This window comes from Galeopterus variegatus, unplaced genomic scaffold (genome assembly GCF_000696425.1).
Source record: "Galeopterus variegatus unplaced genomic scaffold, G_variegatus-3.0.2 Scaffold6062, whole genome shotgun sequence".
Classification (NCBI taxonomy): domain Eukaryota; kingdom Metazoa; phylum Chordata; class Mammalia; order Dermoptera; family Cynocephalidae; genus Galeopterus; species Galeopterus variegatus.
In genome coordinates, this window is record NW_007732173.1 from 85,327 (window position 1) to 103,647 (window position 18,321).

The 18,321-nt window shown below is 39.3% G+C and overlaps 1 protein-coding gene across 1 annotated transcript in view; it reads right to left on the bottom strand.

Moving 5' to 3' along the window:
• Nucleotides 1-17,364, bottom strand: part of LOC103605774 (phosphoglucomutase-like protein 5) — a gene marked incomplete at its 5' end in the record, with an annotated part of 38,925 nt that extends 21,561 nt beyond the window's left edge. The window contains 2 exons of the mRNA XM_008590404.1: nt 565-700; nt 17,249-17,364. Of these exons, the coding sequence (XP_008588626.1) occupies nt 565-700; nt 17,249-17,364 (252 nt within the window). The remainder of the gene's footprint in view (nt 1-564; nt 701-17,248) is intronic.
• Nucleotides 17,365-18,321: the final 957 nt, after the last annotated feature.

Consider the following 18,321-nt stretch of genomic DNA (forward strand, 5'->3'; position numbering starts at 1 on the left):
GTTTCCCTGGGATGAATCCCACTTGGTCGTGTTGAATGATTTGTTTTTTAGCTCCCTCCGATGAGTGAGAACATGTGGTATTTCTTTTTCTCTGTCTGACTCGTTTCACTCAATATTATTCTCTCAAGGTCCATCCATGTTGTTGCAAATGGCAGTATTTCATTCGTTTTTATAGCTGAGTAGTATTCCATTGTGTAGATATACCACATTTTCCGTATCCACTCATCTGATGATGGACATTTGGGCTGATTCCAGCTCTTGGCTATTGTGAAGAGTGCTGCGATGAACATTGGGGTACAGGTATACCTTCACACATCTTATAGGCACTGATGAAAAGATTATAGAGGGATGTCCCCAGAGGAGGGGAAATTTGTGCCCTCAAGTGTGGTAGCCCTCGACACCACTTCCAACCACCTATCAGGGGTGATCCAGTTTGAGCCTCTGTGCCCCTCAGATCTTCCAAAAAGATGCCTCCTTCTTAAAGGTCTAGCCCATCGGTTTTAGAAAACTGCTCTAGGAGTAGCTCCCCAGGACCCATATGGGGACCCTTCCCCTTCTCCTCACCTGCAATAGAAGTGGCGGCCAAACTTGGCCCAGTGATCTCGGACGATTTCCTCCACACTCTGCTTCCGGGCAGCGATGATGGAGAGCCAGACCAAGACTGCCCAGAGGCCATCTTTTTCCCGGAGGTGATCAGAGCCTAAGGGAGAAAGAAATATTCTTCTGATGATTCATTCATGTGGGGCAAGTAAAAGCTAAATGAACTAAGAAGACCCGTTAGCAATTGAGTGTTCTATTGACATGGTTGGATACATGTACCCACTGTGTTAAATACATGTCCTGTAATATATTTGCATTTCTGAAAATATGCAGTTGAAGGTTAAATAACAAATTAATAACAAAAAGTAAAATACAATCCTGGAAATTGTTTAATAGATCAAAGAACCAAGTTGACATCACATTAGCCCAATGATATTATTAATCCATTCATTTATTTAGTAAATATTTGGTGTGCCTTACAATATACCAAGCTTTGTTCTATGTCCTGGGGATACAGTGAACAAGATAGCTCTTTACACATAAAGTCTGAATTCAAGTAAGTGGGGACAGGAAAAAGGAAAGTAAAAGCACAAGATGCATCAAATAAGGACAAGTGCTTTGAAGAAAATAAAGGTGGTGATGTTGTCACAGTGTGACAGTAACGAAGGCTGCTTTACTTAAGGTTGAATGGTGACCCCCTGAAACATACATCTACCAGAATCTGTGAACATGACCTTATATGGGAAAATGATCTTTGCAGAGGAAATTAGGTTTGGGATTTTGAAATGAGATCATCCTCAATTATCCAGGTGGGTCCTGAATCCGATAACAAATGTTCTTGTAAGAAGAGGAGAAGACACAGAAGAGGAGAAATACAGAGAAGCATGCTATATAGACAGAGTCATAGGCTGGAGCTATGCTGCCACAAACCAAGGAACACGTGGAGCCACCAGAAACTGAAAGAGGCAAGAAAGGATCCTCCACAAGAGCCTTCAGAGGAAACATGGCCTGGCCAGCACCTTGGTTTTGGACTTCTGGCCCCCAAAAGTATGAGAGAATAATTTCTGTTGTTTTAAGCCACGCTGTGCAGATATGTTTTGGCATTGCTAGGAGACTAATACAGGTCATTAGGGTCAGCCCCACTGAGGTGATGACCTCTGAGCTGACACCTGAGAAGGAGTCAGCCACGCCAAGATCTGGGGTGAAGTGCTCCAGGCCCAGCGACAGCAAATGCAAAGTCCCTAAGAGAGGAGTGAACCGGGGAGCTAAATCCTACGGCTGCTATATAGAAAGAGGTGGAGGCAGTTCTTACTGTGCTCGTTCACACAAACAAAGAGTGCAGTCTAAACAGGAAGCTTCCTATGCAATAACAACCCAGAAGAATGTGTCACAAGCCCCTTTAAGCATCTGTCTGTTGGCCAATTATAAGTTCTCTCCAAAGTGAATAAAGCTCTGAATACAAAGAAATGTGTTATAGTGTGAAATCATGGGAGAAGCGTGGGAAGGCTTGGAATTAGGGTTGAAACCAAATTCTGCTACTTCCCAGGTATGTAAAAAGTTATTGCAAAGTTATTAACCTCTCTGAGCCTCAGCTTCTCATCGGTAAAATGGGGACACCCATTTTGCAGTGTTGTCCCATCAGTTTAATCAAGTTAGGAGGGCAGGCTCCACAGTCAAACGAAGGCTGCTTTACTTAAGGTTGAATGGTGACCCCCTGAAACATACATCTACCAGAATCTGTGAACATGACCTTATATGGGAAAATGATCTTTGCAGAGGAAATTAGGTTTGGGATTTTGAAATGAGATCATCCTCAATTATCCAGGTGGGTCCTGAATCCGATAACAAATGTTCTTGTAAGAAGAGGAGAAGACACAGAAGAGGAGAAATACAGAGAAGCATGCTATATAGACAGAGTCATAGGCTGGAGCTATGCTGCCACAAACCAAGGAACACGTGGAGCCACCAGAAACTGAAAGAGGCAAGAAAGGATCCTCCACAAGAGCCTTCAGAGGAAACATGGCCTGGCCAGCACCTTGGTTTTGGACTTCTGGCCCCCAAAAGTATGAGAGAATAATTTCTGTTGTTTTAAGCCACGCTGTGCAGATATGTTTTGGCATTGCTAGGAGACTAATACAGGTCATTAGGGTCAGCCCCACTGAGGTGATGACCTCTGAGCTGACACCTGAGAAGGAGTCAGCCACGCCAAGATCTGGGGTGAAGTGCTCCAGGCCCAGCGACAGCAAATGCAAAGTCCCTAAGAGAGGAGTGAACCGGGGAGCTAAATCCTACGGCTGCTATATAGAAAGAGGTGGAGGCAGTTCTTACTGTGCTCGTTCACACAAACAAAGAGTGCAGTCTAAACAGGAAGCTTCCTATGCAATAACAACCCAGAAGAATGTGTCACAAGCCCCTTTAAGCATCTGTCTGTTGGCCAATTATAAATTCTCTCCAAAGTGAATAAAGCTCTGAATACAAAGAAATGTGTTATAGTGCGAAATCATGGGAGAAGCGTGGGAAGGCTTGGAATTAGGGTTGAAACCAAATTCTGCTACTTCCCAGGTATGTAAAAAGTTATTGCAAAGTTATTAACCTCTCTGAGCCTCAGCTTCTCATCGGTAAAATGGGGACACCCATTTTGCAGTGTTGTCCCATCAGTTTAATCAAGTTAGGAGGGCAGGCTCCACAGTCAGATTTTTCAATATTCAGATCCAGGCTCAGCTACTTAACTATGTGTGACTTGTACTCATCTGTGACAGAAGGACAATAATAGCCCCTAGTCCACAGAGTTACTGTCAGGATTGAGTAACTAAGTGTACCTAGGTACTCAGGACAGTGACTGGGTTATCACAAGTTGTTGTTGCAGTTCATCTTGTGCTTGGTAAAGCACGTGCACAGTGCTGATTCCTCAATGCACACTTTGAAACAGATTGTTCTCAGTTATTCATATAATTTTATTTTCTGACTCTAGCAATAGTAATGTCTTAAGAAACAAGACTGGGACCATGGGGTGAACCACTTCTTTTTGCAATAGGGCACTGAGATTGGATAGCAGTACTCTTGAGTTTCAGGAATATGAAACATATAGAGGTTCTTCAAAAAGTTCATGAAAACATGTTAATTCTATTTTTGCATGAACTTTTTGAGATGCCCTTGTATATAAAATCAACAAGGGAGACTCAGGGGTACAGATCTATTAAAACCTTGAAAATGGAATGAAATAAAACCATAGTTAAATTAAACATCTTTGATAACTTCTCACTGAGGCTATAGACCATTTACCATTTTTTGTTACATTTACAGTGTTAAATGTTAAGTTTTTTTCCTCAAGAAGGAAAACACACAACCCTGAGAGGGCATTGAAGGTACTTAAGTCAAAAGAAAAGGATTGCATCTGTAGTTCTTCCTGCACACAGATCAATGGTCTCTTGATGACACTGTCAGATGCCTGGTGGTGGGGCCTCTAGGTTAAGAGCACTAATCGTCACACAGGGAGTGACTCTGGTCTCATCCAGAGAATTCTTCACACTGCTACAAAAATGGAAGAAGTTTGAAAGACTCTGGGTTAGCTCCATGGCCAACTGCCAAAAAAACAAGTCTAGGAAACCCTGCCCAGTGGGATCATTTCAAAACCTTTTGTCCTTTTATAGCTGAAAAAAATCACTTTTATTTACTGGCTGGAGAAAAATACCCTTTTGTTTAAAACATGGTCTTAGCATACTTTGGATCTCCAGCTGGATTATATTACCTAGAGATAAAACCATTAGATGCTGTTAAGTCTATGAGATAAGATGTCATAATTTAGTTATACAGAGACATAAAGTTCTTTTAGCTGAATCAAAAAAAAAAAATTCATTTCAATCACCTGTAGCCAATTGCATAGTAAATTGTGAGTTGGCTTGGATATCCTCACCTACAATTCATAAGGGGCAGATGATCAAGTAAAATTAACTGTGCTCTTTATGGTTCTTTGAGGTTGGGATAGAGACATTAATGATGTTGCTGTTACACAGATTGTTGTCCCTGGATGATCATAGTGTGCTTTGGAGGGGGGTTTGGGGACACAACTCTCCTTTTAATAACTCTTTAAGGCAAGTGAACTACAATGACAGTGACAGGTAAATTAAACAAGAAATGCAGGAAACACAAAGGTATTAAATGGTTTTCTAAAACCCCACTATAAACAGTAAAAATGGAGGGGATAAATGTTCACACTGTATATATGACAGGGCTCATAGACTTTATATTTTTAAACACTTTGTAAGTCTATATGAAAAAGAGGAACCAAATAGACAATAGTGTGAAAGGGTATAATCAAGCAATTTTCAAGAGAAAAATACTAATAGTCAAACATTGAGCAAATGCTCAATCTCACTGTGATTAATGGTGCAGCCTCTATGGAAAATGGTATGGCGGTTCCTCAAACAATTGCAGATAAATCTACCATATGACCCAGCTATCCCACTGCTGGGAATATACCCAGACGAACGGAAATCATCAAGTGGAAGGTATACCTGTTCCCCAATGTTCATAGCAGCGCTCTTTACAATAGCTAAGAGTTGAAACCAGCCCAAATGTCCATCATCAGATGAGTGGATATGGAAACTGTGGTATATCCCCCCCCTGGAATACTACTCTGCTGTAAAAAAAGAGTGAAATACTGCCATTTTCAACAACATGGATGGACCTAGAGAGAATTATATTAAGTGAAACTAGCCAGGCACAGAAAGAGAAATATCACATGTTCTCACTTATTGGTGGGAGCTAAAAAATAAATAAATAAATACACAAACAACCAGGGGTGGGGGAGGGAAGAAAACACGACAATTACAATTCCTTGAAGTTAATACGACAAGCAAACAGAAAGGGAATTGTTGGGAGGGAGGGGGGGAGAGGGAGGGGGACCACAATAATCAACCACATCGTATATTGACAAAATAAAATAAAATTAAAAAAAAAAAGAAAAGAAAAGTCCATGTCTGCTCCAAAACCATTAAAGTGCAGACTTGTTTCTTTTAAAACTAATTTATAACCATTTAAGAAGTTTGCACATTAATAATAAAAACAAAAGAATAGAAAAAAAAAAAAAAGGAAAAGTCCGTAAAATGGAATATCATTTGATGCCTGTCAAATTAGCAAAGGTTGGATCGTGAGGGAGAATACTTTGTACCAGCAAGGTTTTGGTGTAATTGAGCGTGGTTTGGTATAGTAATTTGACAATAATGATCGATAGTCTTTAAAAATCACTTAAAAATCATTCAGCTTTGGGCCCAGATATTCTATTTCTTAACCTTTAGTCATAAGGACATTCATTGAAGTAGATAAGAGAAGAGAAAAACATTGGAAAAATAAACATTAACTGTTAAATGATAGGATAATTGTGGAAAATCTATAGAAAATCTTGTGTTGACAAAGTATTGAATAAGAATCTGTAGTAACACAGAACAATATTCATCCAATTTTAAGTGGAAAAAATTAGATTATCTAAAAAGAATATTTATCATCTATAGAAAATCTTGTGTTGACAAAGTATTGAATAAGAATCTGTAGTAACACAGAACAATGTTCATCCAATTTTAAGTGGAAAAAATTAGATTATCTAAAAAGAATATTTATCGTATTTTTGTAGAAAAATATGTGTAGATATTTATATATGTGTGTGCACAGGTAAACAGAAGGATATACACCAAATCATTAACAAAGGCTGTCATACATTTTCATAATAAAAATGATTTTTTAAAGTTGTCAATGGTGTGTAGAAATTCATATTTAAAAACATACCTTTTACTGAATGTCATATAGTTGGACTCCTACAGTAGGCAGCCTTTTCAGATTGGCTTCTTTCACCTAGTAATATGCATTTAAGTTTCCTCCATGTCTTTTCATGGTTTGAGAGCTCATGCCTTTTTAGCAGTGAATAACACCAGCAAAATTTTTGAAGCTTGTTTCCTCTGGATGCCTGGCTGCTAATGCAGCCACAGCTTGCCATTTGGTTCAGGACATTGCAAGAATTTACTCATATTTCCAAAGCTGTAAGTTCCACTCACCCTGCCTTTCTGCATCCAGGCCAGCCCATCCCAAAGCCCACCCAGCCTTACTCTGAGCATCCCTGAGAAGCAGCCATCCCGCCCCCCAGACACCTGAAGTTGTAACATAGGTTAGCAATTCTGACCCCTGGACTGCCATTAGAATCCCATAAGGAACTTAAAAAAATGGCTGATGCTCAGGCTCCACCCTAGGCCAATAAAATCAGAATTTTTAGCAATAGGGCCCAGTCATCAGAATTTCTTTTTGAAAAAGCTCCTTGGATGATTCTCATGGGCAGCCAGGGTTGACAGCCACTGTTTTAGAAGGGTAAACCACATAGTCTCGTGTCTGGAGCAGCGCGTTTAGGGGTTGTGAGTAGGTCTCTTCCTCTTTTTGCTGGAATTTGGCCCTGAAGAAAAGTGGCCATGGGTCTTCGTTTCAGTGGATGTCACTGGCCTTGCTCACATGGGCGTTTCTCACTAGAGTCAGTCTCAGTATCAAGGTTTCTCTCTGCCCTTTTTATCTGGAAAAGTGAGGACTTTGCCAACTTTGGAGTGATCAACTCATCCTGGTTTGCCTGGGACTTTCCCAGTTTTAGCACTAAAAGTCTCATGTCCCAAGACACCTCTCAGACCCAGTCAAACCAGGATGATTGGTCATCCAATAATGGCTACTCATTCAAAGAGGTTCCTGATGATTTAGGAGATGTGCATGTTCTGCACATGCCTCAGCACACACGTTTCCTGGACCCAGAAATGACAGGTGGCACATGTATACTTATCCTTAAAGCAGAATTACAAGAAGGATAAATTCCATTCTAAGAAGAATAAAGCAAGGAACTAGACACTGTGCTCAGATATTTTATCTATTTCTCTGTTATCTAATTTTTACAATCTGATAGCCCTTTTTTGCAGATGAGAGGTTGGGGGTTGGTCATTTGTATGAGGTCACATGCTACTAAGAGGTAAAAATGGGCAGTTTGACTTCAAAGTCTGTGGACTTGACTGCTACTGGATAACCCAGTAATGACAGTGGACCTCAGGAGTTGCAATGAAGAGGTAAAGTAACCCATGTGGTCAGAGCTGAGGCAGTCCTTCTAAAGATCCGGGTAATGAGTGGGCACTTCCTACCTCTCACATTAGACATCTCAGGAGAAGCTGCAAAATCTTCCCTTTACTTCTCTCTTATCAGTTTACCTCTTTCATGTACAAACTGTTTTCATTAATTTGCAGTGAAATTCTTCCTATCCTCTTTTCCTCTACTAAAGACAAGGATTTTTCTTTTAAAAATAATGGAGCTATGAGGTCAAATTGGGGGACTCCCCTTTCAGGTAAATCTGAGATTTGAGAATGTGACAGGTATATATATATTTTTTTCCATTTCTCAAAACCACTTATGTTTAGCTCTTTAACATCTGGCAAAAAAAGCAAGGCTCACTGAAAAACTGTCACCTTTCAGTCCTTAAAAAGATGCTCTTTAATGGAGCAAATGTTCATCAATTGCAGAACAAAGCTCTGCTGCATGTAAGTTGATCAGAGCCAGCTGTGAGCTCAGAAAGGACATACAGCAGCATGGATGTGTGTGGCTCGCCCTGTGCTGGGGGCACCACAGCTCCCCGTGAGCAGTACTATGTGACAACACATTTAATAATAAGTATCAGAGCCAGCTGTGAGCTCAGAAAGGACATACAGCAGCATGGATGTGTGTGGCTCGCCCTGCGCTGGGGGCACCACAGCTCCCCGTGAGCAGTACTATGTGACAACACATTTAATAATAAGTGAAATAAGACTAGTAACTAGTGTTTGATTCAGATATGCCTCCGGCCCATGTCTGAAATTACTTCTCACTCTATCCTGGGCCTCACCAAAGGTGTGAAGTAAACCTTCACTGAATGACTAAATGAATGCTTGAATGAACCTGGAGTATGTAGTTTGATATAATGCATCAGATTTGGTCCTCACTAAAAGTAAGGCTAGCTAGGTGCAACCTGAAATGTTGTGCTGGAAAGAAACTTCATAGATCATCCTATTGAACAGATTCATGTCACACATGAGGAAATCGAGGCACAGACAAAAGTTAAGCTATTTGTCTAAAGTAGTTCATTCACATAGAGGGGGAGTCAAGCATTCCTGTGTTTCTGCTGTACCCTTGTGTGTACAACCCCTTGCCATTTTTCATCAGGTTGGAGTATTAATTGAAGGGACAATGGAACTGGAACTGTGGGGACCCCAAGGAAAGGATTTTATGTGATGGAGACATTGTTCCCACTCCAGGTGCGAGCTGTTTCCCACCACAGGGGTTGATAGTTTGCAGAGGAGTCTTAGTTTTTTTTGTTGTTGTTGATAGTTTCCCACCACAGGGGTTGACAGGGTCCAGAAGGGAGTCTTTATTTTTGGACTTTACAGGGGGGATCTTGGGGATGTCAATCACAGAAGCTCTGTGCTTGGGCCCAGCCTAGATCAAATTGCACATGTGCACACAGCCTGTCTCAAATAGCCCTGCAGAGAAACTGCTCTCCTGGTGCTGATAGTGCTGTCGTCACCGCCTACTCACCCCACAGCTGCAGCCCAGCCAGACTTACACTCACTGGCCACAAATAAGAAAAGGAAATGTGGTAGGACCACAATAACCTGAAATTCACAGCTATATGGGCCTCTTTCTCTGTGCTAGGGATTGGGCAGATGTAAAAACAGCCAAGTGCAGAGTTAATGGCCCACTAGATAGGGAATGAACTAAAGCTTCTTTATTTTATCTTTTGAATAAAGTAGTAAATAAAGTAATTGTTTAAATAAGAGACACTTAAACCTATTTAATATGTGTATAACAGCACTACTGTGAACCCAATCTTGAATTAGGATGTACATATTTCATATGTGAAATATAAATGAAGAAAGAGATATAGTTCTGGAAGTGTTATAAACTATATAACTATTGGGGGAAATAAAACGTTCATCCACACAGTAACTGGAGAATAAGTCAATATTATAAACCATAAGACTATGACCATGCTAAGCGCAATAGAATTTAGTAACATAAAAGATCACTAAAGCTGGAACCCAGCCCACTGCTGAACATGGCTGTTTCCAAGTTATTGTCAGCAACCACAGACAATGGAAATAAACCAGGTAATACAACGAATTACAAATACTTTAAAATCTGTTCATTAACATTGGTTGGGTGAGGGGAGGTCTTCCTAGGAGCACTTCACTGTCAATTTGTGCTGGTGATTATATGATGATTAAAAAAATCTTTATTTTTAGATTTTTATATAATTCTAATTTTACCATAACTCATAACATCCCTCCCTGCCCCCATTCCAACTGGTCTATATTTGTGTGGTTTCATTTTTATGAATCCTCTCAAATGCTCAGATCTTCAGAAATACATCCATTTAAGAATGATAAAAATATAACTACTAATAGTGCAGGGAAGAAATAGCAAAATAGAAATTCTTTGTTTCTTCCCTCCTTCTTTCCTTCTGTCCATCCAACTTCTATCCATCTTCCCGGCCTTCCTTCCTTCCATTCGTCCTATCTTTCCATTCATCCTACAAACATTTACTCAGGGCGTACCATATGACAAAGAAATAGAGCTGGACAAGATAGACATGGCCCCTGTCACCAGGGTGTTTACAATATCTGCATGGCAAGCAGAGGAATCCAGCGAACCTCAATAGACTAGAAAGATACTCAGTTGTTCCTGGGACATGGAATGCACACACACACTCTGGGCCTCTTCCTGTTATGCTAGAAACTGGGTAGATGTAAAAACAGCCAACTTCAAGAGCACCAGGCTGTACTCCAGAGTTCACAGTGGAAAAAATTGGTGTGACAATTATGGACAAGTTGTGTTAATGTCAGGAGACCTGGATTCAATTCCAAATTTCCAGAAAGAGAGGAATGCACACAAAAGGCTTAGGAATGCCTCAGCACATACTAAGTGTTCAAACAAACAAACACAAAAACTACTATTATTGTGAAAAATTCAACATAGAGTACTTTTTTTGGAAACAATGAACATTGTTGTATTGCCTGATTTCATTTGGCATATTTATATTGCATTGACATTAGTCTTTAAAAAATACATAATAAAGTAATAGTGCTACTGAATGTGGTAGGCCAGCTTGCAGATCTTCCACACATTCACAAAGAGAACAATTCCTCAGTATCACCTGTAAAGGGACAAGCTCTGGGCTGTGACAATTCATATACTCTCAGAACAGTATGACTTAGAAAACTGATGACAATGATGGAAACAAGTAGAACATTTTTAACAACTGTCCCAAAATACTTCCCAGCTTTTTATATCTCAGTTTTAGGATTTTAGTACATCCCCTTTGTATATGGGAACAAGCCCAGATTTCTTTAAATTTGGAACTTTAGAGAAGTAGCCAGAATGCCATTTAGATGAACAGTCTTCTATTTAAATCTGAGGATTTACAAAACGTTCTTTCCTCCTGCAGAATAGTTTTCCAAGGCCCTTCCCAGGAAGTGGGTGAATACCTGGTCCTAGCACAAAAGAGGATTTGGCTTCTTTAAATGACCTTGGTTCTTTGATAGAGCAATAAATGCAGGTTTCCTATTGTCCAGGGCCTGGAGCTTCCCATAGGAGCGAATCCTGAACATTGGCCCTATCACCAAGCTTGTTATCTTGGCAAGTTCTAAGAGCTGGAGACGTCGGCAAGGGAAATTTCCTCTCAGGAAATATCTTGCTCCTCTTCAACCTAGCCTTGGGCAAAGGCTTGGTATTCATGAGCCTGAGGCAGACCCATATTCTCAAGCCTTCTTGGCACTGAACTATGCATTCCTGGTTGGTACACAGCTCCATGCCCCAGGGAAGCTGGAAAAGGCCCCACTTGGGAAAGCTCGGATATGTTTTAGAAACTTCTCCCCAGTCTCAGGGATAGAACCTTTCCATCTCTCCATTTCTCCTCCTGTAATTAGCTCATTTGATTCTGAAAACCATATCCTAAGATAGATATAGAGCTCCCACAATCATCTAGCTTTCACAGGCTGGAATGAAGGTCAGAAAGGCCACATGGCTTGTCCATAAGTAGCAGGCCAGGATCTGGAACGCGGGTCATCAGCCTCACATTCCTGTGCTTCTCTCTATACTATACTGCACAGACCAAACCTGGTGTGGCATCTCAGGCACACTCTTACTACCAATCCTGATGGAAAGCAAAAATACCGGTTTCACTTGAGCAATGTTTCCTACTGTGGAAAACATTCCTACCATGTCTCCGATGTGGCTGCACATCGAAGTTACTCCAGGATACTTATTTAAAAATGCAGATTTGCAGGCTCCACCCTGCTGGGGATTCAAATTTGGGATAGGATAGAAAAATCTGTATTTTTAACAAGCTTCCCTCATGATTCTGACACAGCCAGCTCAGTGCCTCTCTAGGAACTGGCAATAAGCAAGCTCTATGCAAGAGCAGGATGAAGAGACTTTCTCCTTCCAAGACCAAGCAGTCCAGTTCCTTCAGGCTTTCTAGCAATCATTTACTGCTAAGTGCTTGAGAGAGAAAATTAGTCATAGTTTTCAATGGAAAGACTGATCAGGACAGTGGAAAGCAGCATACACTGCAGGGCAAGAGACCTGTCTTTCAGTTCTACTGTAATTTTAAATAAAGAGGAGACCTTTTCTAGGCTCTGGGGCCCTGGATGGGTCACTTTATTTCTTGGGCGCAGGGGCTTCATCTGTCAAACCAGGCTAAAGTCACTTTAACCTGCAGATATGGAGGAAGAGGCAATACTTTTAAAACCCTATACATTGAAAAATCTCTTGTGCTCCTTGAAAGGAAAATGATTAGCAACTATCAAAGTGAGAGATTTTTCAAATTCCCTTCCAGTCCAGCCTATGTGCTGTGATCAGCGTAAGTGTCTGAAAGCAAAGCTTGCTGAGAAGTGCCTGCAAGCTGACCTCCCCCTGCACAGAACATGGCTTCCTATTTCCAGTTGAGTTCAGTCCCAATGGCCAAGGTATACAGGGAAAAAGCTTCAAAACTTGGCCCCTCCTCACTGTATTTCTAGTATTCCTTCTTGATACTCCCACCTCTACCCTACCCTACATGTCAGAGGTTAGCAAATTACAGCCCATGGGCCAAATCTGGACTTACGCCTGTTTTTGTGATTAATGTTGTACTGGAATATGGCCATGCTCATTTGTTTATACATTGTCAGTGGCTGCTTTTGTATTACAAAGGCAGAGTTGAGTAATTGTGACAGAGACCGTATGTGGCCTCTTGGCCCAAAAAGCCTAAAATATTTATTATCTGGCCCTTTATGGAAAAAGTTTGCAGGCTCATGCTATAGACTAGTCTTTTTCAGACTTTTTTGGCCATTGCTTACAGTAAATACATTTTGCCATGTGACCTACAATGCACATACATACACGTGTGCATATTTATATACACACGCAAAATTTTCAGAACAATATTTTTACCTCATTCAATGCACTCTAATAGCTGCTATTCTATTTTTCAAAGCTGTTTATCATATTACATTGATCTCATGACCCCAAATGAGTCTCAATCCATATTTGGAAAAACAATGTTTTAGAAAAATTCAGCAATTGGCTACTTATAACACATGTCCCCTGCTCTCCCTCCTCTATTCCTTTCTTGACATCACTCCCTCCATCTGGCAAGGTCTTCTTTCATCACTATGTGCACAGATCATCCCCATTCTTTAAGCACTAGCTTAACTCCCATCTCTTTCATGAAGACTGCTTTAAACCTCTAGTCGAAAAGCATTTTCTCCTTTTCTTACCTCCCGTAGCATATTTTCTACTCCCCTATTGTGGCACTTCAAAGTTTCTGCTTTGTAGAATAGTCATCTGTGCATCTTTCTTATTATGTCCCCTAAAAAACTCAGAGGTTCTTAAGGGTGTGGTCTTAAGCATTTTGTATTCTACACACCATCCAATACAATGCCTTGTATTCTAAGAACTGAATTAATATTTATTATATTGAAGTAAGCAAATATTTATTTCTAAGTGTATAACATGGTTTACAGATGTAATATTTTATCTCTTAATAAAGACTATATGGTATAGGGTATATTGTAAGCACTCGATAAATGCTTATGGAAACAGAGAGGGAGGGATAATGTGGACTTATCAGTTTCCATTCCTGTTGCTAGATTTGTGCTGTTGTTGTTTTACTAACCAGTGAGGAGAATTTTTGTATATAATATATAATTTCTGGTTTTTGAATCATGGTCATGGGTTTAAGCACACAGAACACCAAAGAGGAAGGAAATTGTTCTATTTGTTAGAGCCTCAGCAGAGAAAGGGTGTAACAGATTTGGCTGTCCCATGCAAAGCTTCCATCTGCACATCCTGAGTTCTCACAATAGCACTTGAGAGAGTTTGATATGGTCTCTTTTTGTCCAAGGAAACAAAGATGCATGCCATCCCTCCTGGACTATTAATGGTAATACTGCTGAGTCTAATTGATTTTGGTAAGAGCAAAAAATATCCCAAGAAGAAATTCCTTCATGAACCCAGCATGACCTGAAACACTCAAAATGACCATTTAGAGTAGTTTTACTATAATCTGTTTAAGCATCTCCATATAGGACTTATTCTCAGGAATTCAGTTATAGTTTGATATCAAGAAATCAATCATGATATTTCATTACATTCACATAATAAAAGGGAAAATATATTAAAATATCACCAGATTCTGGCAGGGCACCTGATAAATCCAACAGACACTTCTAGTAAGACTCTAAATAAAATGGAATTAGAAACAACAATCTATATAAACATGATAAAGATTTTACCAGTGTTAAAAAGCAATAATCAAAATAGGTGGTAAAATACTATATTCACTTCCATTAAAATTATTATTTATTTATTATCATTTATTTTGAAGATGATAGCTAATGTAATAAGATAAGAATATGAAATAAATACAAATATTAGAAAAGAAAACACAAAAAAAGTCTTTTAGTGAGAGATTATATGACTATACCTTAAAAACCTAAGAGAATGCAGGGTTTTCGGAAAAGAAAACACTATAATCACTAACTAAATGTGCTAACGGGGTTGCAAACCAGAGAAAAAGCACATTAATCAATAGCTTCTCTTTATATAAGCATTAAACAAATTAGAAAAGAAAATGAGGACAGCGGCATCAAAGTTATTCAAAGCTATATAGGACATATGACCCAGTTTCTTCAGTGAATAAATGATAAGGGGAATATGTGGCAAAAAAAATGCAGATTAAAAGAGAATTAAGAGACATATCAACAAATTACAATGTAAGATCTTTTAGATCCTAATTGCTGGGGGTGGGGTCAGGGGTGACGAGGACAAGGAAAATCATTAAGAAGTTACTTTTGGAGTTCCATTTGTGTAATCCTATTTAAGATATGGAAATCTGCAAGAGAAAATCATTCCAATCTTAGCAATGAGAAAAGGCAACGAAATACACAAAATAATATATTTAGTTGAACTCATCAGAGATCTGACATGATAAGGCAATAAAGTAAAGTGAATTTCAAAGAGCAACAAGTACTCCAAAGAGAGACAGGACACAAAAATTCTCTCATCTTTGGCAGAGCACAGGAGAAAAAGGAGGCTTCCATACAAGCAGATGATAAGAAGTCATATAAGAGTTTTAAAAATTCTTAAAAATCAGGTGTAGCTTATCATGTTAGTTTAAAATCATGTGGAGTTCCAGATACAAGAGACATACTTCCAAGTTTTTTTCCCACAGACCTCCACTTGATGCTCACAAGAAAGATTAGAAACAGGGAGGGAAACCTGGTGGTGTAGGCATGCAGGAGATGATCACCTGCTACTGAGAGACAAGCATTCACCTGTTACCGAGAGACAAGCACGAAGCCCTTCCACTTCCCCAAATCCATCCCTCATATGAAACAAAAGCTTTAAGCTCCTGAGTGTACAGGCTGAAAAGCTTCTCATCCCAAGGGCCCAGCAAAGATGCCTTGCAACTAGGGGAGAGGCAGAAGTAAAAAACCCTCTTCCCCTAGGGAGAGGGTAGAAAATCTTCTTAGGCTCAGAATCCTACAACAATACTAAGTGGAGGTCACTGCCACTGCAGAAGGTTCAGGAGCCTGGTGATTTGTGTCACAGACATTCAGTAAGGCTGAAAGCTGAGGATGAAACAGGAACACTTCTCTAGCATCTCATCCCTAGTTTTAGCACACAGTAAAAGTAACCCACTGCTGGAGGAATTTGAAGGCTGTAACATGCTAAAGGTTATAAAAGAAACAATAAAACCAAACCCAGCTCATCTCCTGCCTAGATTAATTTAACCTTCCACATTAATGACCTGAAAGAAAAGGTGTGCCCATTTCTGGGCATAAATACTATTGACCTGACTATTTTCTGTTCTTATCCACCTACTGTCTAGCATTCAATAAAAAACTATGAGATCCACAAAAAGGAAGAAAAAGCAAACTCTTGTCAAGACATAAAGCAGTCAACAAAACCAGAGTTGGAGATGAACCAGATATTGAAATTATCAGACAGGGAGTTTAAAATAACCATGTTTAACAAGTTAAGTGATCTGTTGGAAAAGATAAACAACCTACATAAATAGATGGGGAAATTTATTAGAGAGATGAAAACTATTTAAAAAGAGTCAGAGAGAAACATGGAAATAAAAAAACACATCATCCTTCAACAGGCTCATCAGCAGAGGAAAGAATCAGTGAACTTAAAGATATTCTCACAGAGATTATCTCAACGGAAACACAAAAAGAAAAACAAGTGAAACAAACCAGAACAATGAATGTAAGAGCTCTGAGGTAACATCTATGGTCACAAATTATCTAACATATGTGTGACTGGAGTCTCAGAAGGAGTAGAGTCAGAGAATGGGGAAGGAGAAATATTTGAAAACATAGTGGTTGAGCATTTTCTAAAATTAATGAACAAAAATAAATGACAGATTCAAGAATTCAAGACAGCCCCAGGGTTACACACACACACACACACACACACACAAATACATGTGTGCATGCACATGCACACACACATGTACACATATGCCTGTTAAAAACCAAAGATAAAAAGAAAATATTGAAGGCAGCCAGAGGCAGGGGATTTGGGGAGGTACATTACATACAGAGGAATAAAGAAAAGAGTTACATCAGACTTCTTGGAAACTATGCAGGCCAGAAAACAACAGTGTGACATCTTTAAAGTGCAAAAAATACATATTTTTTAACATTTTGGGTATGATAACATGGTACTGTGGTTATGTTTTTTTTCTGTAGAGCCCTTATATTTAAAGATTCACACTGAAATACTTATGGATAAAATAATAAGCTAAGGGAGATTGCTTTACTATAATCAGGAAGGAGGGCTCCCCTTGTGCATGGGGATAGAGAGAATGCAAGATTAACCACGAGCTGATGATGGTTGAAACTGGATGATAGGCACATGGGGATTCAATATGACATTTTCTCTATGCCTACATTTTTTAAATTTCCATAGTAGAAATATTTTTTAAGGAAATTTTTAAAAAGAAGAAAAAATGAAATGGGAAAAAGAAGTATCATAGCACAGTTCCTACTAGGTTTCTCTGATTTTTGCTTCTGATTAACTCGTCCTCCAACCTTTGATTCACAGAAGGTTCACAGGTCTCCAAACTGGGGTCACAGAGCTCCCAACAACAACAACAAAAACCAACAAAGCCTACCAGTGCCAAAGCTCTCTTCTCCACAGAGGGAGCACCGTCCCGAGTCCATCAGATTTGAGAAGAATCTCCATCCAGCTGGGGTCTCATACACAGGGACCTTCATTGATTTGGCCACTCTGCAAAATGAAATTTGAGACAACAGTCGATTCAAATACCTCACTTCCTTTTATTTCTCAGCACAGCAGGAAGTCTTTAGGATCCATTAATTCCGTAGCTAGATTTCAAAACATCTTGTACAGTGTTGACAGTTTTTAGGATGTCAAGCCATAAGTCAAAGAATGATAAATATCCTGTTCCAATGATTCTCCATTTGCTTTGTCCATGATGTAGAAAATATTAAGTTAATATAGGGGATATTATCACGTTCGTTTCCCTCCTATAAATTTTTCTTTATCTTTTTGGTAAGAGTTCACTTGGGGATATCAGAATTTAAATTAAGATGGTATTTGGGTATAAGCACTTTGGAATAATGTTTGATAGTATCTACTAATGAACATGCCCATGTNGGCAGAAGTCCATAGGGCCATTTTAGCTCACAAGCTCCCCACAGGTTGACTGAGGACTTTAGTGTAACTGCGTTACTATCCAACTTCTCTCTGTCCAGTTCTCCTTCCTTACTCCCCCATAGGTGTTGACCTCAACGACAGAAAGTAATAAACTTCCTGTAAGAAAATTCTCTCTGAGCTGCTACCTGGGGACCCCAGTGTGCAATATAACACAACAGAGTATGTACATGAGGTTTTACAAAAAACATCATAACATCACTCTTTGGAAAAAACTGAAACAACCCAAATGTCTATAAAAGTAGTATGGACAATTTGTGATATAAATGTAATACCATAAATGTCATTGAACAAACTATTGCTATGTGCGACAACTTGAATGAATCTCACAAACATAATATTGAGTAAAAGAAGACAGTAACAAAGGAATATATACTGAATTGTTCCATTTATATAAAATTCACAAACAGCCCAAACTAATCAATGCAGACAAAATCCAGGCTCAGAAACAATAAATAAATAAATAAAGTCTCCTCAAATTACAAAAAAAAAAAAAAAAAAAAAAAATTT